At 38.8% G+C, this 24,536-nt stretch overlaps 1 protein-coding gene across 1 annotated transcript; it reads left to right on the forward strand.

The window, feature by feature from the left end:
- On the forward strand, positions 5-23,287 carry DCAF13 (DDB1 and CUL4 associated factor 13). Its single transcript, XM_021385701.1, has 11 exons — positions 5-162; positions 1,407-1,606; positions 2,873-2,980; positions 4,212-4,301; positions 5,169-5,324; positions 5,995-6,072; positions 8,749-8,831; positions 10,763-10,927; positions 13,758-13,893; positions 21,411-21,574; positions 22,382-23,287. Exons 1-11 carry the CDS (start codon positions 93-95, stop codon positions 22,467-22,469), a joined length of 1,338 nt encoding a protein of 445 aa, XP_021241376.1. The 5' UTR covers positions 5-92; the 3' UTR covers positions 22,470-23,287.

The following is a 24,536-nucleotide window of genomic DNA, read 5'->3' on the forward strand; positions in this document are numbered from 1 at the left end:
CGGGCCCGACACTTCCGGTCACGTGCGGAAAGGAGAAGGCCGTCGGGCGTTGGAGCGGAAGCGGGTGTGCGTGCGCGAGCTCGGAGGGGAGAATGCGGGTGAAGGTGTTGAGCCGTAATCCCGATGACTACGTCCGGGAGACGAAGCTGGATCTGCAGCGCGGTGAGAGAGAAGGGAGGGCAGCACCCGAGGGCGGCTCCCGGCTGGGCCGCCGCGCGCTGCTCGGGAGCTCTCGCGCTCCTCCTATGGCCGCGGGGCTGGGAGCACTTCACGGAGCTTTCTCGTCCCGGTTCTGGTTCTCGGGGATCGCCCTCAGTACTGCGTGGTTACTCGTAGGAACTTTTTGTACTTGCTGCTGTTTCTTTGCTGGTGCCTCATCCTGTAGCACATCCCGTACTAAGATTGGCATAATCTTGCTGGTTTTACTGGCACTCTTTAGACGACTCCGGCCTGGCCGGTGAGCATGATCTGCTGTGCTCTGCTTTGCTGATATCCGTTGGAATTGTTGCTTAATCTCACAGATTCATCTCTAACGTCTTGAAAATGAGACGTAGCTTCTCCTTAGTGTCAGAAGTCAAGTGTGTAAAACCAGCAGTCCTTGTCAGAAGCAGGAGCGTATCTTGCAGTATTTAAAAGGGCTTTATAATCAGGAGGAGAATCAACTTTTTACTTGGGTAGATAGTGATAGGACGAGGGAGAATGATTTTAAGCTCAAGAGGGGAAGGTTTAGATTAGATGTCAGGGGCAAGTTCTTCACAGAGAGAGTGGTGAGGTGCTGGAGCAGGCTGCCCAGAGAGGCTGTGGATGCCTCATCCCTGGAGGTGTTCAAGGCCAGGCTGAATGGGGCCGTGGGCAGTTTCAAGTGTGTGTACTTTGTTATTTGGTTGATTCAGAGGTAGGCGGCTGTGCTGTCATAGCAGCTCTTTGTAATTATTTAATTGTGGCATGTACTTAACACATTGAAAAAGATAATTAAAGTTACCAGCTGGGATAGCAACTTAACACAGGTGTGCTCTGTATGTAAGTTGTTAAAACAAGTTGTCTGTCACAGGACAGGGTGGTACCCAACTCAATTTCATGAGAGATTTTAGAGGCTTTAGTATGCGTCAGATATCCTTTGGAAGTCAGCAGGCTGAACTGAGCTTCCAACCTTATTGCACAAACCAGAATGGAGCAGGTAGCACCAGAAGCACCCTGTCAGTACCCATTGTCTTTCCTGATTTCTTGCCAGATGTATCTGCGTAGGCAGATGCAGGGAAGCCCTTAAGTGTTGGAAGTAAAAATCTCAGGTCCCAAAAAGCTCCCCCCCCCCAGCAGGAAAGTCAACAGGAAAAGCTTTCTGATTCAGTTCACGTTGACCTACAGTTCTTATTATATTTCTAATGTCAGTGTTACTCTTTTTGCAGTTCCAAGAAATTATGACCCTGCACTGCATCCATTTGAGGTTGCACGCGAGTACACCAGAGCCCTAAATGCAACAAAGCTGGAGCGGGTGTTTGCAAAACCTTTTCTAAGCTCACTCGATGGCCACAGAGATGGAGTTAATTGCATGGCCAAGCATCCAAAGAGTTTGTCTACAGTGCTGTCTGGAGCATGCGATGGAGAGGTAAGCAGCAGTTAGAAACTGCAACAGAAAGGTCTGTTTCTTCCATCTTTTTCATTTTTAAATGCTCCTACTTACCTTTCTTTCTTATTTTTGTTTAGCTGTGGTATTACCTTTTGTTCAGATGTGACCTTCTCTCAGAAGGTGCAGCTTACCCAGTTTGGGACAGTGTTCCTCAAGCTGCAGGTTGTGACCTCCAGTACATGCAGAGTTTCAAACAACTTTAGGCAGCAGATCTCAGCTGTGGGCAGGGGCTGTGACGATTCTTCAGACTGCAGCAGTGAATGTGGGTATTTGCAGTCTGTGATTGCTTTTTGCTGTTCTGCACCCACATCCCCTCCAAAGAAGGTGAGCTGCTGCAGTCAGAAGATTACACTGAAGTCAGATGAGATGTGGGAAGGGGTGCATGATCAAAAACCTTGTGGAATAGTATAGCATATTGTATTAAAAAAAAAAAAAAAGGAAAAAAGCTAACTCTTTATTTGCTTGGTATTTAAAATAAATGTTAGAAATAGCAATAAAGGGTACTTTAAGAGTCAATTGCAGAAAAAAAAAAATGCCTGTCTTCTCTATACTCTCTCACCCTTCTTCATTTTATAGTATTTGTCTTCTTTAAAGGGATATTCTGGGTAGCTGGTTGCTTTCTGCCTCTCATAATTTGTACACACATCACGCAGTGGTGTAAGGGAGATTAGCTTTTTCAAAGAGGTGAGGAATATATTTATGTGAAACCAGATTTCTTATCTGCTGGTAGAGCAACTACAGTACTGAGCGCTGACAATACATAGAAATGTAGAAATTGAGCTCCCCCCATTTCTTTTTTTCTAAATGGGCCCAAATATTCTGAAACTGAAACATTTGTGAAAGCTGGACATATCTATAAAATGAAGTGCAGCAACTGGACCGAGAACTTTTTGTTTGTTACAAAGGTTATTTCCTTGTATTTTTTTACTTTAAAGGGGTGATGTTTGCTAAAATTATCATTGCTGTTGTCTCTTGGCAAGAATTCTAGTTCAAGAATAGGAGAATGTAAAAATAAGGTAAGTGTTCAGTCTAGGTGGGGTAAGAAGCAAAGAGCTGCACTTCTGAAAAACATATTTTCAAGAGGGAAATAAATAGTTTCAACATTATAAAATCTGGCCAGTGTTCAAGCCAGCCATGCCATTTTATTACAGTATGTGTGAGCTCTTGTACTTGGCCTACAGGCTGCCATTGTGGGCTGTAGGAAAAAACTTAAGTGCCTACAGAATACTTTTGCCTTTTTAACAGGTTAGAATTTGGAACTTGACCAAACGACAGTGTATTCGTACTTTACAAGCCCATGAAGGCTTTGTTCGAGGCATGTGTGCTCGTTTCTGTGGTACATCGTTCTTTACTGTAAGTATATTGTCTCTCCTTTATGCAGTCTAATGCCTGTTCACCATTTGTTTTCCAGTAGGCAACTTCTTCCCTGCCATACAATACTTAAGTATAAATTACTTTGGAATTTGAACTCGCTTCTTCAATTTGTCTGTGAACCTGACCATTGTGTTTGTGATGAAAATACTTTTGGTGCTGTGATATGGGTATAATTTCAATTTCTACAGCCTGTCGTTAAAGATAAGCAGATTAATTCAAGATAGTTTCTGTTGAGTAATAATATTCCATAAGGTTGTGTTAGTAAGGTTTTATTCACTTGTATCAGCTGCAACTAATTGAGTTGCATGTAAGCGATGTGCAAGTAGTGTGTACTGCTGTTTTCATTAGAACAATTCTGTGATGATAAAATACAAAACCTCAGTACCTCAGTGTTAAAAAAAATTGTATCTTTTGAGGCTGACAAAAATTACTCATCTCCTCCCACAAGAGCTATTTTAACGACGATATATTTATCTTTTCTGAAGTAGATACCAGGTCATGAGGACACTAGTTACAATATTAGAATTTTCTGCTGAGATATTCCTAAAGACTCAAAATTAGAATCTCTTTTTGACAGTCAGTCTCTCTGAAAATTGAGAGGGGAGGAAGAAACAGAAGCAGTGCTGTTGGGAGAGGAAGTTAAACTTGTATAGCTAACTTACTTTTATGGTCTGCTTCCCAGGCCCAGGTCACTGCACAGTGGTGCAAGAGGTAGTGAGGCTGGAGCAGCTGAACTGGAGTGCCTTTAACAGTTTATATGCTTATCAAATGATTCCCAAAAGATAGTGTGGAGTTTAAGGTGCCATCTGATTAAGAATCACAAAATGCAGTCTGAAATAAATAGTCCTCTTTACATCTTAATTTTTCTCCTATTTAACTGTGGAATGATCTCCTTTAATAACTGGAAAATATCCGTAGTGACAACTAGATCAGAGAGTTTTTTTGGGCAATGTTTAGATGGTTTAAATAAAACTTAGCATGAAAATCTGCATGTGAAGTTCCCGTTCAAGCAAAATTTGTTTTAATGTAGCCAGATGTAATGATGCTGGAGCAAAGCGTGCAGATATGGCTGTCTTTGGCTCTGAAAATAAATCAGCAGGGTGTGCTGTTATCCTAGCCAGCAGTCATGCACCCATACAGCCACTTGCTTGGTAAAATAAACAGAGTATATTTTTTGTAAAATCATGCATCCTTTTTTCACTCTTTCCAGGTTGGTGATGACAAAACTGTGAAGCAATGGAAAATGGAGAGCCCCGGATACGGAGAAGAAGAAGAACCAATTCATACAATTCTTGGAAAGGTAATATATCTAAGCATTGATTTCCCACCTTTCTTTTGAATTAAATTTGAGCCAATTCTTACCTTGCTTTTGGAGAAAAGAAAGATAGGTTGATATCACCTGTTATCGTAGTGTGTTGCAAGGTGATGGCATGAAATTTTGTAATGGCACTTTTAAAGTACCTTCAAATCTTTATTGTATTTATTTTATATATAACTAGAGAGGAGTATCTCAAATGTCTGCTTAGATCTGTCTGTACTAGTCATCACTCTCCTGGGAACTGGTCAGATCTTTCTGTAGTTGGTTTCTCTTCAGCTATGTGTTGTCAAAGCTTAATCTTCATTAAATAATTTTCTTTTAATGTTGTACCTCACAGCCATTTGGTACAAAATTAATTTATTTCTGACAAAAGCAGATGAAAAATGTATACTTTAACAGCTTCAGTTGTTGGTAAGCTTATTTTAAGAACATATTGAGAACACATTGAATGCTTTTTATAAACAGACAACTTGAAACTCTTTTAGTTAACTTCTATGTCTAGCGGTAATGTCTCACTTTCTAATGGAAAATTTGTACTCTTAAAATTCTCATTTGCTTTGAAGTTGGCCGTGCTTTGTAAATAGGCTTCTAATGCCCCCACTCCATTGGAAGCTAGCAATAAATGCATGCATTTCTGTCTTGTAGACAGAAAAATCCCAGAATGCCAGCCTTTTATATAGTGGTACACCTAATAAGACTCAGTTTCCAGCAGCAACGGTAACTTGGTTTTCAGTTATATAAATGAATACAAGCATGGCAGATGTAACATGGAATGATTAGAAAACACTTACGTACTTACACATTTGGTTTTGTAAGCTTTTTTTGAAATCTTTTTCTTACTCTTTAAAGACAGTGTATACAGGAATTGATCACCACTGGAAGGATGCTGTTTTTGCCACCTGTGGCCAGCAAGTAGACATTTGGGATGAACAAAGGACCAGTCCCATGTGTTCTCTGACATGGGGTTTTGATAGCATAAGCAGCGTAAAATTTAACCCAATTGAGGTAATTCTTTTTATTATGTATTGGAAGTCAGTATTTTTCTTGATAAGTGTAAGATCTAAACTGTCTTAACACTACCTTTAAATGCTTTTTCCAAATGTAAATCTTGTTAATGTTTTTTGACATAGCATGCAGAGGGCTGCATATATATGTTTTTGTGGGCATATTCACTTAGAAGATAGTGCCATATATTTATCTCTATCTTTTATTCCTGTTGATGGGGGAGAGGACTAAGAAAAGCAGGGAGGACTCTGTTCTGCCCGCAGCAATATACATCTGTATCTCAGTTACATAGCTTAACATTTGTGAGGCTGTGGAGCTCTCATCTGTGGCAGTTCCTTGTGGCAGAACAGCTACATCTGGTCTGATCTTCTGCAGCAGGTCCTGGAGAGCTGAGGTTGGCTCTATTCGTAGTTGAAGTAAAGACTGTGAGAAGGTGTGTGTTACTTATGGAGAGGGCTGGGTGCATTCTTAATTTTACTGGAAAAGCTATTTAAGTGTTCATGCTGAATAATTAGCTGCACACAAAGAATGGTAATCTGTTTACTTGATTGAGAAAGGATCTGCTATTTGACTCCCAGCTCAATGAAATAGATATCTATTTTAAGCTGTTGCTTACACTCTAGAAATTTTTAGGAGATAATATATACTGATTATTTATTTGTTTATTTAGACATACCTTTTGGGCAGCTGTGCTTCCGACAGAAATATTGTGCTGTACGATATGAGACAATCAACTCCATTAAAGAAGGTATTTGTTCTTAATTTTAACAGAAGTTTATGGCAGTAATAATCATACAGGATATGAAATGGTCTAAGTATTGATGAAGATGGGACGATTGGTGGATGTGAAGATTGGTGGACAAGGAGCTGGACATGAGCCAGCAGTGTACGCTTGCAGCCCGGAAGGCCAACTATATCTTGGGCTACATTAAAAAAGGGCTGGCCAGCAGGAAGAGGGCGGTGATTGTCCCCCTCTACTCAGCTCTTATGAGGCCCCATCTGGAGTACTGCGCCCAGGCCCAGTACAAGAAAGACAGAGCTCTTGGAACGGGTCCAGAGGAGGGCCACCAAGATGATCAGAGGGCTGGAGCACCTCTCCTATGAGGAAAGGTTGAGGGAACTGGGCTTGTTTAGCTTGGACAAGAGTAGGCTCCAGGGAGACCTCATTGTGGCCTTCCAATACTTGAAGGAAGCATATAAACAGGAGGGGGAAGGATTGTTTATGAGGGTGGATAACAATAGGACAAGGGGGAATGGTTTTAAACTGAGACAGGGGACATGTAGGTTAGATATTAGGAGGAAGTTTTTCTCTCTGAGGGTGGTGATGCACTGGAACAGGTTGCCCAAGGAAGTTGTGGATGCCCCATCCTTGGAGGCATTCAAGGCCAGACTGGATGTGGCTCTGGGCAGCCTGGTCTAGTGGTTGGCGACACTGCACTCAGCAGGGGGGTTGAAACTCGATGATCTTTGAGGTCCTTTTCAACCCAGGCCATTCTATGATAAGGTAGAGAAAGCGAAGCTCTGAACTGTGATCTCGCTGAGTTTTCATCATCTTTAATGTTGAGTCTTTTAGCTGGGTTTGAGTTAATTTTGAAATTTAAACCATGCAGACTTAGAAGGGCCTTTTTCTGCATTCGGACAGGCTGTCATGCTCACTCCATTATAATTCTTGATAAAGTGCCTGACCTGACAGCAATTTCACAGTAAGAACTTTATGTTCTTGTATTGCATTGTGACTCTGTATGTGTGATTTTTATTTTTTTCTCCTTGCTAGAAATAAACAAGGTAATTTCTAAGGCATTTTCTTTCCACCATTAGAGAGCCTTGCTCTGCGTTTAAAAGAATCTTTTTCTTTTGTCTGGAGATAAATCCTTCTCTATGTATGTAGTGTAAACATCTCACAGCCAAGTTCTTGGGAACTTCACAACGTTGTCTTAATAAGGACTTTTTTTCTTATGAAATGACTAAGCATATCTACAGTTGATTAAAAATAGAAGGTGACTTCTGCAGGTCTAGATGGTTCTGAAATGCTATTATTAATGTCTTCACAGTGACTTAAATTACTTCCAGCCCAGGTTTCCATGCACAATGCCAGAACTGTGCAGAGGGTCCTCTTCTTAGGCTCTGTTTTAGTTCCAAATGTTTAGTTCCAGTGCTGTAATAAACTGAATACTGTAAGTTGGGGTGAATAAATTATGAAGTGTGATATGGAGCAAAGGTTTTGACCAAACCTGACCCCTTCTGAAAAGAAGCTGGATTTCCCAGCAATGTTAGAGCTGCTTCATGCTATGATGTAAAATACCTATTTTACTTGTAGTGTGTTTCAGTTAGTTTTGTAATCATTTTGCAGCACCTAGAAAACTTGGGTAGAGAGGATTAAAGAGCCTTCTTAGATTGTTTGCTTCCGTAATAAATATATAAGGTTTATAATTGTAAGAACAATAGTGGAATCTGAGCAAATTCTAGTGCACAGACTATAAACACAAGGCTTTTCAGTGGCCTATGCTTTCAGTAAAGTCAGTTTTTAAAATAGAGATCAATTCAGACAGCTGATGATTGCATTCTGTTCTAGATGCCTGTAATTTCTGAAAATTAGCAGTATTTTGCAGTACAGACTTCATATTGGTCGGAATAACGTCACCTAGAAAATGAGGATTTATGGAAAATGTGAGTCACGAGGATATGAACCCACTCAAAGGTTACAATCCTTGTTTTTTGTGGAGGTTCAGTAGAGGCCGTCACTATTGTACTGTGTTCATTATTTAAAAAGTTATAATTAGTAAAACTGTATTTTGCTATATGTATGTATGTATATTTTGATTTTTGATATAGTAAGGTGAGAGCAGAAATGAGTTGGGAGCACCACGGCATGAAATACCCAAACGTCAGGAATTTCAAGTAGGATTATGGCTGGCCTGCAGTGTTGTAGAAAACGTTCTGTTTCTTAATAAGATGTCCTGTAATTATACATCAGAATGCTATAATCACTTTGCACATCGTGGTTCATAGCATTAATTAATGACAATGTCCTCTGAAATAACCGTTTGTAAGTATATTTGCTTGTGCAATACTTGACTGTATACATTAACATAATTGTAAATATGATGAAGTGAGACTTTTAAGATGATCTGGGTTTACATGTTAGTTTCTGGATAAATGACTGACAAGAAGTATTTGCTTCCAAGATGACTTACAAAGGAAAATTTAATTGCAGTGAAGCAGTGATCATGTGATGAGGGACAGGAAGTCTTGAGTTCCAATTGTAACACTGCTAAATATGCATCCTCCCAAGTATGTCACTACTGGTCTACCATGATTCCGTATCTAGAAAGTGTTTGCTCGTCTCTCCTGGTATAAGAAGCTTTAAAGTATATCCAGTATTTTACTGCCTGCAACAAGGTACCAATGTGTAAATATCTTTCAGGTTATCTTGAGCATGAGGACAAATACACTGTGTTGGAACCCCATGGAAGCTTTCATTTTTACTGCAGCAAATGAAGATTACAAGTAAGTGTTATTCTACTTTGTCGATAATCCTGATCATGGTATGTTTTTCAGTCTGTGTTTGTAGTTTAATGTGATGTTAAATCACTTAGAGGTTATGTAGATTTTTTTTTTAAGTTTGAACCACATAAGTAGTAACCTAGCAAATGATAATCTCAGTGACTTAAAAAACAACCATAAAACAGCAAAACAGAACAGGCCCCACAGTTGGTAGCAGACTGCATCTGCCTCTTCCAGGCTGCCTGTGCAATTTACAAAAATGCGGTTTGACCTATGCAAGCATAATTTACAGTAGGACCTGGAAGCTAAATAGTATTGGTCCAGTCTGAGGCAATCAATATAAGTGTTTATTTTCTTACCAGCTTTTGTGAAGCTTGATATATTGTACCAATCAGCTATTTTGATGAGAGCATTTCTTAAAATTAATCTTTTGTGAAATGGTTCCAAAGACTGCAGTACTTACCCCTTCAGTTTCTCAGAGCTGTTTTTTACTTCTGGGCGATACAATTCATGTGAATAGCTAATCTGGTATTGAAAAAGCTGTCTCTTCAAAACTAGGCCACTGCAAAATGTGCTCTGTATCCTTTTTTTCCAGGAAGTCACTGATCTAACAATAGATCACTGCTTTCTTTTAGAACATAGGAATTTTATCGCTTACCTTAAGGCTGTTTTTCCAAGGAGATAGAATCTGGCCCAGACCTTGAAATTTGCCGTTGTATTGAATGTATTGCTTTTCACCTGTTTTGGCTATGGTATGGTAAGGCTGTCTAATCTGTTTATACGTCATTGTTTTCCCCACACTAAGCTAAATTTGGTAGCTGTTAGTGTTAGGGGAAATTCTCTTCTTGCAAACTGTGCAACGGCAAATGTGCGTATCAACAACATGCGTGAAGTGTTAGCTGGTCACATGGAGTAGCAGTTTCGAATGTGATGCTACAATACTTTTTCTTGGAGAATTCAGAAGGAGAAGGAGAATTTGCCAATAAGTAATTGAGTGAAAGACATTGAATTAATTCCAGCTATGCGTTCATCTGCTGGAAGGAGGGTGAAAAGCTTAATGCTAAATTAAAAATTTTTAATATAGTAGTTCTACCAAATAGTGTACTTAAAACTAATTTCATTAAATGCTCTGTCTGTAAAGCACCTTTATTTATTGGTACCGGGCAAATAAATGATTTATGCAGTTATTACACCTTAGTGTGTATCAGCGAGTTTGTTGATTCAAAGGAGTATAGATAAACCTCAGCTGGTCTGCCTGAGCTCTGAGGTGCTAAACAGCAAACCAGCTGTGGTCCAGCAGCTACGTTTATTTTCATTTTTACAGGTAATGTACATGGTGCAGGTCTTCAGCTCTGCTGAAGTAGCATCTCTTTGTGCTGAAGGACCAAGCTTTACTCGGATTCCTACAGTCAGTGGTTGTCTGATACAAAGAGAATTAGGCTATAGGAAAAGGTGCCAACCAAATGGGAATTTCACAGTAGACATTGAATTACTAGGAGATTCAAATATGGGGAAATCTAGAAACCTTGTGGAGTTGATAGGCCTGCCATAATGAGGATAACTGATGGAGAAGTGCTTGTCTAAGTTCACGTGATGTATCTGAGGAGAGAGCTAAGAAGGGACAGTGTGCTAGTTGGAAAAATAGGCTGTCAGTGGCCCAAGAACAGATGCTGTAGGGAGTCTCTGTTACTTGAGAGTGAGCAAAAAAGCAAGGTCTGGTTCAGTAACTGAAGCCTCTGGTTAGTAAGCTGTTTTCCAGGCTCTAAGCGCCGCATCATTCTTTCCTTTCATGTGTTACTTGCAGTTTTAAAGAGTTCTCTTTCTTTTCCTCTTCAGGTTTGCTTTGTGTATGATTAAAGCAGCTGTTTAGCAGAAATGAACTATTCACTTTGGAGTTGTTTGGATATTAAGCTGTTGATGTGTTTATTTTACAGCTTATATACTTTTGATATGCGCTTCCTTACATCACCTGTGATGGTGCATATGGATCATGTGTCTGCTGTTCTTGATGTGGATTATTCACCCACTGGGAAAGAATTTGTTTCTGCCAGCTTCGATAAGTCTGTCCGCATCTTTCCCGTAGACAAAGGTCACAGCAGGTGAGTGATTTTACAACTCTCTCTCTTGCTCTCCTGCATCTCAGTGACCTCCCTCCCTGGTCCTCAGAAGTTGTTAATAATTCCCATCTTCACTGAAGAATTCACTTGATGTAGATGTTAAACCTTATTCTGTATGCAGCTTGAGACTAACAGGTAATGGAACCAATTCTAGAGTGTGTCTTAGAGTAGAACTTCTATTTAACAAGTAACATTACTTTAGCTATTTTGTATTAAAATTCCAGTGGAGTCCTATGGGTACAATTTCTGAATTGTTATATTTGGCTTTTTTCTTCTATTTTTTGTTTGTTTTCTGATGCAAAAGTATTCAGAGTGGAGGCTATATTTCTAACAAAGCATTAGTTATTTATATAGAAGACTTTCTTCCATTGGTATGGTGTGGTACCACTAATTGTGTACTAAGTTTAACATTTCCCCTGTGCATACTCTTCAAATTCATACTTTTTTCCCATGGCAGCTTTCCATCGAGGTTGACTATCAGTTCTGAATTACTGTTCATACGTATACTCATTTGTGTTTTACCAAGATCAGTCTCCTTTCCCTATCTATCTACGATGCTTTTAGGTCACTTTGTACTGTGTGTGTCACCACTGAAGTTCACAGTACCTTACAGTGTTGTAGCATTTGGTTTTTTGGCACTGTCTTCATCCTGTACAGATGATTAGTAAAGACATGATGTGAAAAGCAGTGTCGTGTGAATCCCCAAGGATCAGTATGGGACATTTTTGTGATGTAATTCCATGCACTTTATTACATTGTGTTCATACTTTGTTAACCAGGTTTTGAGTCTTATGACAACGCTTTGAATACAGTTCAGTTTGAATTAGATTTTCATGTAATATTTCATAAAGCAATATTTTAAATATTTTGCTGATGTTCACACTGAATCTGTTTCCGTTTTTTTATTTTGTTTTTCAATTTGATGAAAATCAAAGCAAGTTATCACGTTGGTCTGGTATCATTTGTTCTTCATAAACTTACCTTCATTATTCTCTGTCAGCCTTTTTTTTTTTTCTCCTCTTTTATTCTTAATTTTACTTTTTTTCTTTTACTTGCCTTGCTCTGTTCCCCCTTCACCTTGTCCAGGACAGTTTAGGTTTCAGGTGGTTTAGAGGGGATGGGGAGTGCTGAATACTAATTGGGGGAGGACTGTATTTTTTTACTGTGGGTTGATGTAGTTGTGTATGTGTTTATTTAATGTGTCTGTAAGCTCCTGTACCTCATTAGAGATTGAGAAGGGCTCTTTTGGTTTTCCTTTATAACTAATCTACAAGTAGTTTTAATTATTTTTCCTGTCTTGAAATACTAATATAAATATAATTAGGCATTGCGGTTCCTTTGTTGGTTTTTTGTTCTTTTTTTTTTTACTTATTTCTCTTACTCTTGTATTATTAAACAGCATGGCTAAAATCTGTGCTTCCCAGGTTTTCCTTTCTGCGGAATGTTCACAAAAGGGGCGATAGGCAAAGTTAAATCATATCATTGAAAGTAGTGAGCAGATCCCATAATGCGGCAGTAAAAGAGTGAAAGGCTTTATTCCACGTTACGGCAGGTTGTTAATGAGGAAGGATTTTTTCCACTTTTTCTTCTCATTCTTTTTCCCCCTTTCATTTTCTTTCTTTCTCTCCATTTCTCTCTTTGTCTTTTCCTTTGTGGCTGCTGTAAATCCTAGTGGGGAAGAGCCTTGCAAATGAGGAACTTAGCCTCATAAGCTGTCTGGGGCATTCCGGGGCACTTAAAATTTGTTAAAAGCTGTACTTCTTGGGAATTGCATAGTTGAAATTAATCCTAATTAATATGGAGTGGTGAAAGATCTCCAAACAGAATGTCTGATCCATCATGGAAAACAGAGGTGGCACTTAAGGGTATCTGTGAACAAGGACCCTGACTAGGCTCCTGTTAACTCCCAACTTTTGATCACCCAGTCTGAAATTGAATCTCCTACCTTCCATTGCTTTATATTTTTTTAAAAAAGAAAAGAAGTTGAATAGACATGAGAAATAATATATATTAGGAAGTTGATTTAAATTCAGTAAGTGCTTGGTAAATGGAACCTGTTGTCTGTGTGCGTTTAAATGACATATCCAGGTTATTTGGCCATCTTCTTTTGTGTTTTTCCTTTTTTAAAAAAATGCAATTTAATAAGTTGTGATGACAGCAAGAGAAGAGACAAAGGCTGAAAATTCAGGGAAAAATACTTAATTCCTCAAAGGTAAATGAAGGAAAGTGCGTTACTGAGCCACATAGTAAAATGCATTCCTGTATTTACTTTTTAAAAAAAGCCTATGTGCTTACACAGTATTAATCTTTAACATCAGTAAAACTTGATGTAAGCATCAGTGTTTTCTGAAGGCACTTGTGCTCAATCCTTCCCAGTGTTCCTGTAGTGCAGAGCATCTAGAGCTTCACTTGAGTGTGAATTAAAGTAGTGGTTAAGGTTATTAAAGCTTCTTTAAGGTGGCATATTGATGATATTTTTCTCACACTCCCTGCCCAGATCAAGCTCAGTCTAGTTTTTTCATGGCTCCTGGATATTGTTTTTATATTTCTCTTCCATTATAACTTGGATTTTACTTTCAAAAATAATTGGGTAGAAGAAAGGATGGTCTCAGCTGCAGTGTGTGACTGATCAGCCAAAGGGATGGGTGGTAGTGGGTGATACCGTGTTTTGAAAAATATTTAAAAACAAACAAAAGAGAGTTAAAAATACGTATTCTGCCTTGAACAGAAAACTTTCTGCTATTTGAAAGGTAACACTGATAGGAAAAGAAATGTTTTATTGTTTCTTTTCCTGTGTTTCTCTTTACTCTAGAGAGGTATATCATACAAAGCGAATGCAGCACGTCATCACTGTAAAATGGACTTCAGATAACAAATACATTCTGTGTGGCTCAGATGAGATGAATATTCGTCTGTGGAAGGCCAGTGCTTCTGAAAAACTGGGAGTGGTAAGAGACTTGTTTCTCACTTTTTGATACCACAGAGCGGGATGTTCGAGGGTGGGTTTTTTTGTTATTACAACAGGTTAGCCTGTTCAACTTCTAACAGTTTATTTCTAAAGGGAAAATGTAAAATTGTAGTATGACACTTGTATTTAGTTTGAAAACTGATATGTGCAGTACAGCTCTTTGCATTTACCATGTCTTTTAGTAAGATTACATGCATTTTTATTATTGCTACACAAGGTGATTTTTCATCTTGTTTAGTTTAACAGTAATAATGAGTTCTAACTAAAGTTTTTTTTCTTGATGCTACATGTGAGTATTCAGAACTTTGCCCTAAAAGCAATACATCCAGGTTTGCCATGCATAAGTGATTCTACTGAAGCTTAAGGTTACTACTTATAAAAATTTTGACTTGAGTGATTAATGTCCAGGCCATATCATAATAAGTTTGTGCATTGTAGAATCGTTTACTTGCAGCAATATGTTTACTGCAGCATAACTGAGGTAGTCGGTAGCCTATTTAGCTGTCAAATATAAAGTGGGTGAGCTAGACTGAAGTCTGTTCAGTTTGATGTAGTCAGTTTGGTTGAAGCCTTCCTAGTAAGAGCAGACTTCAGTGTAATTAGTTGCATGTCTTTTCAGTTACTCTTGTTCAAGTGGTTATAAGTAGACAAAGCCAAAATGTTCTGTAACAGTTACCACTTGCTAATATTCATCCGCACAGCTGTATTAAAGTATTGAGCATTGTCTTTGAGGAATGAAATGCTTTGATGCTTTATCCACTGGGAGTAATGCCTTCACATAGCTTTGTATTGTTAGGGTACCTTGGAGGTGCTTACACTGCATTTTCTGAACACATCAGAAAAAGCAAAACTGTCAAGTAATTCTTGGAGGAATTCCTACTTGATCTTGTAAGAGGCTGAGCGGGGAGCAGAGGGAAGCTGGAATTCAGGAAAGAATATTGTACTTTTAAAGGGACAGATCTGTTCCGTAGTTGGGACTAGGGCTGCTTGTGTGGAAGGTGTGTTCAAGTGATAATGTCTGCAGGGAGGGAATTGGATCTGGGAGGGGTGGTGGGTCGGTGGGAGTGCTGAGAATGCTGGAGCTGCAGTGCGGAATGGGAAAGGCCATGAGCTGCTGTGCACTGGGAAAGGCTGCATATGGAGCAGCACAGCTGAAACAATGTGAATGTCTTTAGCCACAGAATAGGCATTCAGAAGGCTTGTTATTTTTCTCATGCTTGCTATGAAGCAGTGGGGAAAAAGTCTCTGTACCCTATACAGTATTACAGGCTGTTACATTTAAGTTGGATTTCTTTAATGGACTAACTCTGTGTTTAGGTTGCTATTTTTTTTTCCTGTTCTGAGCTGATTCTTGGGATTTTTCCAAGTAGTGCTTTAGTAAAACATTTAACATGTAAATATCAGCCCCGTACTAGCAAATCTCAAGGATTCTCGGAGCTTGTTCTGGACTTTACTTTTTGATTTAAATTTTGTGTTGAATTTGCTTAGACGGTGCAGTATTGGGCAGAAATGTTACCTGTTTTCCTGTTGCTGTATGTGTAGGCTAACAGGAACACCCTTTTCACCTCTTTTAACAGCGTTAACTGAAATTTTCTCTCCTTAATCACAGTCTTCATAGTTAATACAGAAGGACCATTCTGTCTCTCTAACATGCTGTTCCAGAACAGAATAATCTGTGGTATTTTTAATACACGTGTTTATTCTGTAACCTTTTTGTGATGGACAAGTGGGTAGAAGGAATGTCAAAATAGCATTTTTGTATGGAACAATTGCTAATATTTTAAAACATAAACCAAAAAAATTCAGTCTGTTGATACTAGATAACATTGGTTCCTTCTTATGGAGGAATAAGGATACTTCGCTCTTAGAAGTATGTGAAAACCTGACTACTTAAAATCATAGAAAAACCAAGGTTGGAAAAGACCTCTAAGGTCCTCCAGTCCAACCATTCATGTATCACCAGTATTTCCCACTAAACCATGTCCCTCAGTACAACATCTAAACATTTCTTGAACACTTCCAGGGGCTTCTGCATCTCAGGAATATTATGTACCAAAATGACTACGTAGCTATTGTTCAAGTACTCAAGTAAATGACATTCTGCCCTCTTCTGTAGTATTTGCATCGGTGAGAACTGGCTATGGATGGGTCTACAAGAGGCACTGCTGGTTTTGACTATCAGGTGTTGGGTGTATTCTGCACATTAATGCTCTTGTGTTCTCATTTTACATGGATGGCACTAATGAATTTGCAGAAAATTATGTTGTAATAAGAAGTGATAATGTTTCACAGCCCCATATCTTGTGTGGAAGTGTGCTCAATCATTAGGTTGTTGAAGCCTTGAATTTAACGAGATATAGAATTTGAATATTAAAGTAGTTACTGTCTGGAGCTGCTATAGTTGCTGTAAAAATGCGTGGAAGTGCTATGAAACTTTATTTTTCACATGTTGAAAGATTATTTATTGGTATGAAGACTTAGGATGGAATATTCATGGCTTATCACATTCTTGGATGTAACTTTGGACTGTCGGTTGGATGCAGGCAACAGTATTAATCCTTGTCCATCTAGCTTGGTAGTTCTTGACTTTTAATGTTGCAGGTGGCTATTTATCAGATTCCACTGGTTTTCTTCAGCGCCTGCTTTTTCTTTGTTGGAGGACTGGTGTTCTTATCTTCACAGACATGTGCTTGCTCAGATTATAAATGTCCAGTCCTTCCATAGTCTGTGGCTATTTTTTGAACATTTCGAATATTCAAGCTGAACATTCAGTAATTCTGTCGGAAGTGTCAGAATGTGTCTTAAACGCTTAGTTGCTTGGTCTGCTATTTTTCTTAGCTGAGAAGATTTGATTGAATGACTCATCCAAAGGTCACTGTATTTCTGATATAATGCCAGCATCTTGAAAACATTGTATTTTGAGATGGATTTTTTGTGGGTGTGGGGGGATGGCAACCAACATCCTGCAAGCAGTAATCATCAAACGTTGTGTTCTTTGTTGGGTGCTTATTCTTGGAACTTTGCAGTGCTGAAAACAAGGGAGTTAGGCTGAATACAGTATTTGGGTTGTGACAGATGAACATTAATCCAGTTGGAGAGTTGTACATTCTGAACAGTGGCTACCCTAGCAGTCATCACTTCTGACATGCATGTTTCTTTTGGTTTTTAATGTATTTGGCACTGCGCTCATTATTTAAAATCAGTGGGACACTGAAGTAAGAATCCAAGTCTGTTGAGGAGCCAGAGGCATGCTGACTCCAGTCCACTGACAGTGAAGTCTGCATGGGTTTTTATGTAGGGGTAGCAAAACCCAACTCTTCCTGTTGGAAGAACTGCAGAAGTTGCTTTAAAATAATCTGCAGTGCTTTTTATTATTATTTTTTAAAAATTGCTTTTGTTTTTTGGTTTCCCAGTAACAGTCTGAAGGCAAATAGGACTTCACAGGCTTTTTTTTTTTAAGCAGTAAGCATCTAGCTCTGCGTGTCCTGGAATGAAAGACCCAATTTAACAAGAGTTTTAGGATACTGCATACTGTTCCAATATTGTACATAAAATACGATAAGTATATGTGAGGCTTTTGTGCCTGAAGTCTTGGAGAGGCTTGGGATTACTGAAAAGGGGTATGCCTTTGGATTGGAGGAGGAGAGTTATAAAGACCCTAGCAAAAAGACTGGAAAAGCAGTGGTAGAGTAAGTTTCAATTAATAAAATAGAATTTATATAATTAATACGGATACTGTTCTTTTTTTGAATCGTGGTGAAAGCAATGAACCATCAGCAAAAGATGAAGTTGCGTTGTTCTTCAGTGCACTGTCACATTAGAAAAATCCTGTCCTTGCAGGTTTTTTTTGTTAATGTGTGTAAATGTCAGTAGCATTCCTTCTGTGGCTGATAGCTGCAATATTTGGCTCAGTTACGTTTGCACAGTAGCTGAGGATTAGACAGAGCGCTGGACCATTGGAGAAGAAAACTTGGTGCTTGGGAATGAGTTGTATTTCACTAAGTGTAAAACTAGTATGAGAAATGAATGTAACAGAAGTGGAACAGAGGTTTTATGCATTCTTACAGGATGCAGAAATAACAGCTTTTGAGTAAGGACTGAATAAGATTGGAGAAAGTACAATTACAAGTCTTGGTTTTGGTCTAGCAATGAGCATAAGCTGGAGAGCAACAAAACCGTCCAAGTAATTGTATATCCTTTCATTCTCCTTCTGGTATACGGTTCTGTGAGATGAGGCTGATAACTAGCAGCACCAGATATTGTGTGACAAGGCGTTCTCTTCAGAGTGATGTTCCTTTGTGATTCAGTGCGCGTGTAGCTCCATCCCTCTAGCTATGATTCCGTGCTCTTCACTTCTACATTACCTTTCCTTTTTGTTGTCCATTTAGATGTGAAGAAGCTCTAAGGTTTTGATTCAAGGAAATAATGAGTAATAAACTTCATAGCAATAAATTTAAAAAAGTATTTTCAGCAGAGCAGTGGAAAAATTATAAATAACAACAAACTACAGTGTGGAAAATTGCTGGGATATGTTTGCGTTCTAAAAATATGTTTCATCTGTGCTCTATCTGCCCTACCTTAGAAGGGCAACCTGGACGGGATAGATAAACAGCAATTTCCTATTCCTTTGCTGAATTAGAGGAGACTAATAGTGCAGAGTTTTTAGATACTGTTTGGTACAAATGCAGGGGCTTTAGAGAGAGTATGATTTACTAAAGGTGATTTTAGCTCTGCAGTCAGGGCTCTGGAAAAATGCTTACGTTCCTTCTGCATAGAGGGGTCAGGAAATAACCAGCCTCTGTCATCTGGAGGGAGAAAAGAGGGCATAGACGATTTACTGAAGCACGTATTTTCCTGTTGCTGGCAACTTGCACTTCAGGGTTCTTCCTCCCCTCTCTTCACTCGAGGTATTTGCTGCGCAGTAGTGCTCTTGTAGCAGCACAAATGAGTTGCCTTGCGTACACGTGATTTCTGATTTCTTCATACCGGAGGGGAGTTGGATGTTCACTTTAGGATGTATGGAAAAAGGGTCATAAATCATCTGAGTGTGTGTCTTTCACTCGTGATGTCATAGAAATCCTGATATTTATGTACTTTTTTACACTCTACAGGGTGTTCTAGTCCCTGTAAACACAATCTCGAATCCCACTACCTTGTGCAGCTGCTTTCATGGCATCTTCCTCAGCTCAAAGCAGTCTGGGAAGTAATGTTCTCTTCAGCTGTCCAGGATGGCCTTTGCAAGAGAGAAATTGGCATTCAGTACCTTACTGCAGTCTGCTTTCTGGGCTGGTTAGTATTTTTGGTAAATAGAAAGTTGTCAATATCACTGATGCTTTGCCTTTATGTTTTCTTTTGGCCATCGTGTAGATGCATAGCCTGGCATATTAGGCATTGGCATTCAGTAGTTGAATGGGAAGATGCCAGCTAGGTGCATTTCTGTAAGCTGTGCTTCATGTAAAAATGGGAAGAGACTCAAGCATAACCACTGCTTAATCTATATTAATTTTTTAAATAAGATATCCTGAATGTATCTTTAATTTACAGATTCACCTCTTGTCTGCAGAATCACCAGAGTTACACTAAATCAGCAGCAATTTGCTCTTCTTAAATTAAAGAAAAATAATTGAATTTAATTAAAATAAAAGCTGTTTGATTTAGATTATGTTGGCAGTTTTCAGCAGAGTGGAAACACCTGGGACTTATAGAGAGAGAACCAACTCTTGAGGCTGGCTCACTGGAATGAATTTCACTATAGAGAGTGGTTTTATTATGTTAGAACTGTAGAATTTACTCACTTGCAGTTAGAGAGATTATGATCAATGTAGGTAAAACAGAAGGATTTCATTCTGTGAATAAGATGGTGTGTGCAAACGGAGGTTAACAGTTAATGCTGTGATACTTGAATAAGAATTTTGAGTGATGAGCAACTCTACATCTGGTACCTGCTTCTTTTGTTGTCCCCAAAGAGAAACTGCCTTGCTGTATTTTTGAGTACTTGCTATCAGACTGTTCGTGGTATTTTTGAACTAAATTGCATGAATATAATATATATTTTCAGAATGTATTAAATAATATAACAGAAGTCACTTCTAAGGGTGACCTCTAGAGTAGAGAAGAAATAGCCAGTTGCGGATTTCAGAAGGAAAGAAAGTATGCTCCATAATGTATGCGGAATTCCCAAATATTTTTGTGTAGTAAACTGGGGGAGGGTTTGTTGTTGTTTCCATTTTTTGTGTGTGCGTGCCTTTGTCTGAAACTCAGGTTCTGTTTTCTCTTCAGAAAGTAAGGAATTAAGTGAAACTGAGTCCATTGCAAAGATGAATTAACAGAACTCTGAACTACTGCTTTGTCTGTAAGACTTTGGGTGCAGTTAGTAGTGGATTCACTGGGTGAGGAAGGGTAAAAGACTTGTGCCACTGCTTGTTCGAGAATATGAAGGGACTTTAGGTGTCTGAAACAGCGGAGCTCTATAGTGTATTTTGGGAGGGCAGGTAGGAAGGAGAAGATAGGTTGTAGGTGTGTTGCTGTAACAAACCCTAAGTGACTTGTGGGGTGCAGGGCTTTTATTCCATACGTTTTCACTTGGTGCTTTGGTTAAAGTCTGAAAGCATACTAGACTGAAATTCACAGAGATCCATACAAATCCAAAATACTTAGAAACTGCTGTTCCTCATGAAGCAGTGCATGCTTTAAACAAAAGCACCACACACAGAATTGTTCCTTTCAGTAAACAAGGACTAGGACCAGAGGAAACATGCCTAGTTTAAAAAAAAAAAAAAAAGCGTCCTCTGGAGATTAGCTGCAAGAAAGACATCTCTCACTTTCAGTGTTGTTAATGGTGGCTTAGACGTAATTTTAAACATGGATACAATTTATGCCTTTTTGGGGTAATACTAGCATTCCTGTATTTGTTTGTGATACTAAGACACTTTTCGTTGTGTGATGGAAGCTGGAATGTCTTGTGTGCCCTATAGGCAAGCTAATACTTGAAATCTCATATATACAATGTGCTTCCTAATGGATCAAGGCACTGCGTGAGGTTTGAGCCTCTTAAAGATCTGTCTGTAAAGCAGTTCGTGGAGACAATTCATTTACAGCATTTGTACGTACACTGGCTAGTGATTAAAACCTGCAAATCTTAGTTTCACAGCAGAAGTTACGCTGGTTAGGAGAACAGCAGACTGAGCAAAGAAGTTTTATTATATCAGCCTTTTTCTATTCTTCCTTCCTTGTCTACAGCACATTAAAATCTTTTTAGGGAGAGTTCAGTTACTAATCTGAACTTTGAAACTGTGATGAGGTTTTATGTTTGAACAATGAGTCATCATTGAAGTTGTAGGTTTTAATGTTTATCTACTGTAATTCTTAAGTTTTTGTTCTTATAGCCATTTGCTAGCAAGAAGCCATTTGAATTAAAAGTTCAAGCTGCACTTTGCAGAGAAAACTTGGAGTTGAATCCCTGTTCTTTTATGTGTTTGTCTGTTGTTTTCCTTGTAGCTTGCACCACGAGAGAAGGCAGCTATGAATTACAGTCAGAAGTTGAAGGAGAAGTTCCAGCATCACCCACAGATCAAACGCATCGCTCGACACCGCCACTTGCCTAAGAGTATATATTGCCAAGTCAAGGAACAGCGAATCATGAGAGAAGCTCGTCGGCGGAAGTATGTCTTCCTTTTCCACCTTCGTTTTATCTTTGTTTTAAGAAAATGCATCACTGCAGAGCTGTGGCAGCAATGTGTGGGAGTGTGAGAGGGACGAGCTATGAGCTACTTCTAGCATCTGAAAAGGGATCATGAGCCAATGGATTGATAAACCTTTGATTATAAGAAAAATTACAGGCAAGTGCTAGTATTAACAAGGACTGGCTGCTTCCCAAAAGTTTGCTGAAGAACCAGGAGTGAATGTCATGTTGGAAAGAGCCACAGTGCTCTGTTACTGTGACATAATGCAACACTGCAGTAGAAACAGAACGGCCTGTCTAGGGGGAGTGTTTTGGGGGTTTTCTGTTTTTTGTTGGTTTTTTTTTTTTAAAGTCAGACTCTAGGACAAGTGTTTTCAGTCACCTGGATCATTGTCATGTTGGAGTACTAGAGCTGAATATGGCCTACTTTACTGTTAATTTCATAGCTAAAGTAAAAACAAAAAGTGTTGGGCTTCAGTCATCATTCTCAGCTGCCTTACGAACTTGAGCAGCAAATCCTGCTAACATGAAAACCAAGCAAGCTGTGCTCCCAAGAAAAGAGTCAATTTGAAGTTATTATAAATTAGCTAATGTCAAGGGTGCTTTTCAGAGAAACAGTCCTCCTTTTCAAATGGGGACATATGTTAGTTTTGGTTAATAAAAGCAAAACTGTTATTATTTTATTTGAATTTTAAGATGTCTCAGCTGTTTGCTTAAGGAAGAAGCTGGTGTTTGATAAAACTTTGTGCTGCCTACTGAACTGCATTTTTCTGCTTTCTGTTTCTAGGGAATTGAACCGTCGCAAGCACAGCAAACCAGGATCTGTGCCAGTGGTGTCAGAGAAGAAGAAACATATTGTAGCAGTAGTGCAGTAATTGTTTTCACATGTACAAAATATCACTGTGAATGAAATGAAAGAAAATGTCACTATTGAATGGATCCACTATACAAAATGTTATGGGCATTGGTAAGACAAGCGTATGGTTCCAGAGATGTTGCTTTTATTCCAGGCGTAAACTTGTTCCAATTTGTCAAGTCATTGCCTGCTTTGGCCAGTCGTAAGAATTGGCCCTGTAGTCAGTTATTACCAGTCTGATGTAACATCAACATGCCCCAACTCTGTATGTCAGTGGAGCTTGACTCTTTTGATAGAAGCGGATAGCTTGATCAGTGGTGTAGGATATCAGTAGTTCAAATCCTACCCCCTGATACCATTACTGCAAAAGAAGAGTGAAATTGATTTAGATTTTTGAGAGACTAATAACTGTTCCTCATATGAGAATCATAAAACCAGTTGTCCTTAGTCAGATTTTTAACAGAAATCTAATAAAATCAGCAAGTGACCTTAAGGCAATGGAGTAGATCTTTATTATTCCAGCTGGCAAATATTCTGTATTGTATTTATTGCAGCACAATATATTGTTTTGCTTTTATCTAAAGGGACCTCTGTAAAAACATATGTATCATTTTGTTCTGCTCTTAACTATTGTTATGTGACTTGACAAAACTTCAAAGACTGTTAAAGTTACTAGTGTTAATAAGGGCATAGTTGAATAAATATCTTTTTATCTTATTTAAAATGAAAAGTGGCACAAATTTATAAAAGACAGAAACTTCTTTAGATGAGACTTACAATAAGCCTCATATTTGAAATTTACATTAAAAAAATAAAAGCTTTACATTCCCCAAGGTACCAGTAGCCCAAAGTTTTTGTTTGCTTGTTTGTTTTGTCTGGGAAATGCTTTGCCTCTCTTCCAGTGAGGTAGATTTGGGTTTTTGCTAGAGATACTAGAGTGCTCAGAAAACTTCTGGAATTCAGCTGGGTCTTCTAGTCTGAAACCCTCTTGCAGAAATGTGAGATATTTAGTAGCCACAAATGTTGCTTAGCATTTTCCATATAGAAGGAGGTTTTCCAGCCTTCATGCTACTATGTGCAGTCAGTAACTGTGTTTCTTCCTACCCTCTGAGTTTATGCACAAAAAGTGAGTTATGAATTCAATGAGAATAACTTAATAGTTTAATTTTTTTCTCTTTGAAATTACCATTTTTGAGTGCTTGTTTCTATACAGCAGTTTGTTTCATATGCCTGCTGATCGCAACATCCATAGGTGTTTGTAGTTTTTACTCTTTCACTTGTTTCTTCCAACACTGTTTGGGCAAGATAAAATGATGGCTGCTTGGTGATAAGAGACCATAATGTATCCTTTACTCTCTGGATCGCTTACCTTATGGGGCAATGCAGGAAGAGAAGCACATCTGAAGAGCTATAAGTAGGATGATGAGAAGCAGTGGAACAGATCAGGGAATAGACTGATGCTGGCTGAGTGCCTGCTGTACTAATACAGTGTGCTCTGTGCCAAAGAGTTTATTTCCTTCCTGAAACATTGAGAAAATTGAGGGAGAATGTGTGATCCACAGTATGGTTTGTGAAACAGCTGTAGTCAAGTCCTGAACAACTTGCATAATCAGACTGATTTTATGGAATTGAATTACAGTTTTCCAGCCTTGGCTGTTTAGGTTGAGTTGATGTAGTTGGTTTTTAATTTACTAATTCATGTTAACCTCTGGTGTGAACAAGCCCTGCCATGTGCAGCTCACTAGCTTCGGTGCAAAACTCTGAATGTAGCTGGAGAGGTTTCAGTTTGAAGTTAGGTTTGTCACAGGGTGTGACAGCATGAAGCTCTGTTGCATGGCTGAGCTGTATCCAAACTATCTCTTTATGCTCAAAGTCCTTTCTGCACTGTTGATTTCAGACAGACTCCCCAAATGGAGCAACTGGAAGGATCAGGGTCAGCTAAAATGGTTGCTGGAGAGATTGCATCAGCTTTGTAGTGGAAAAAAAGAAATTTTAAAGATAGTGAAGTACTCAGAGGATATTGCATTTAGATATGAATTCCTTTTCTTTTCCAAATTCAGTGAGTGTGGTATTGTGCAGAGATCTT

Source organism: Numida meleagris, chromosome 2 (genome assembly GCF_002078875.1).
Source record: "Numida meleagris isolate 19003 breed g44 Domestic line chromosome 2, NumMel1.0, whole genome shotgun sequence".
NCBI classification, from domain to species: Eukaryota; Metazoa; Chordata; class Aves; order Galliformes; family Numididae; genus Numida; species Numida meleagris.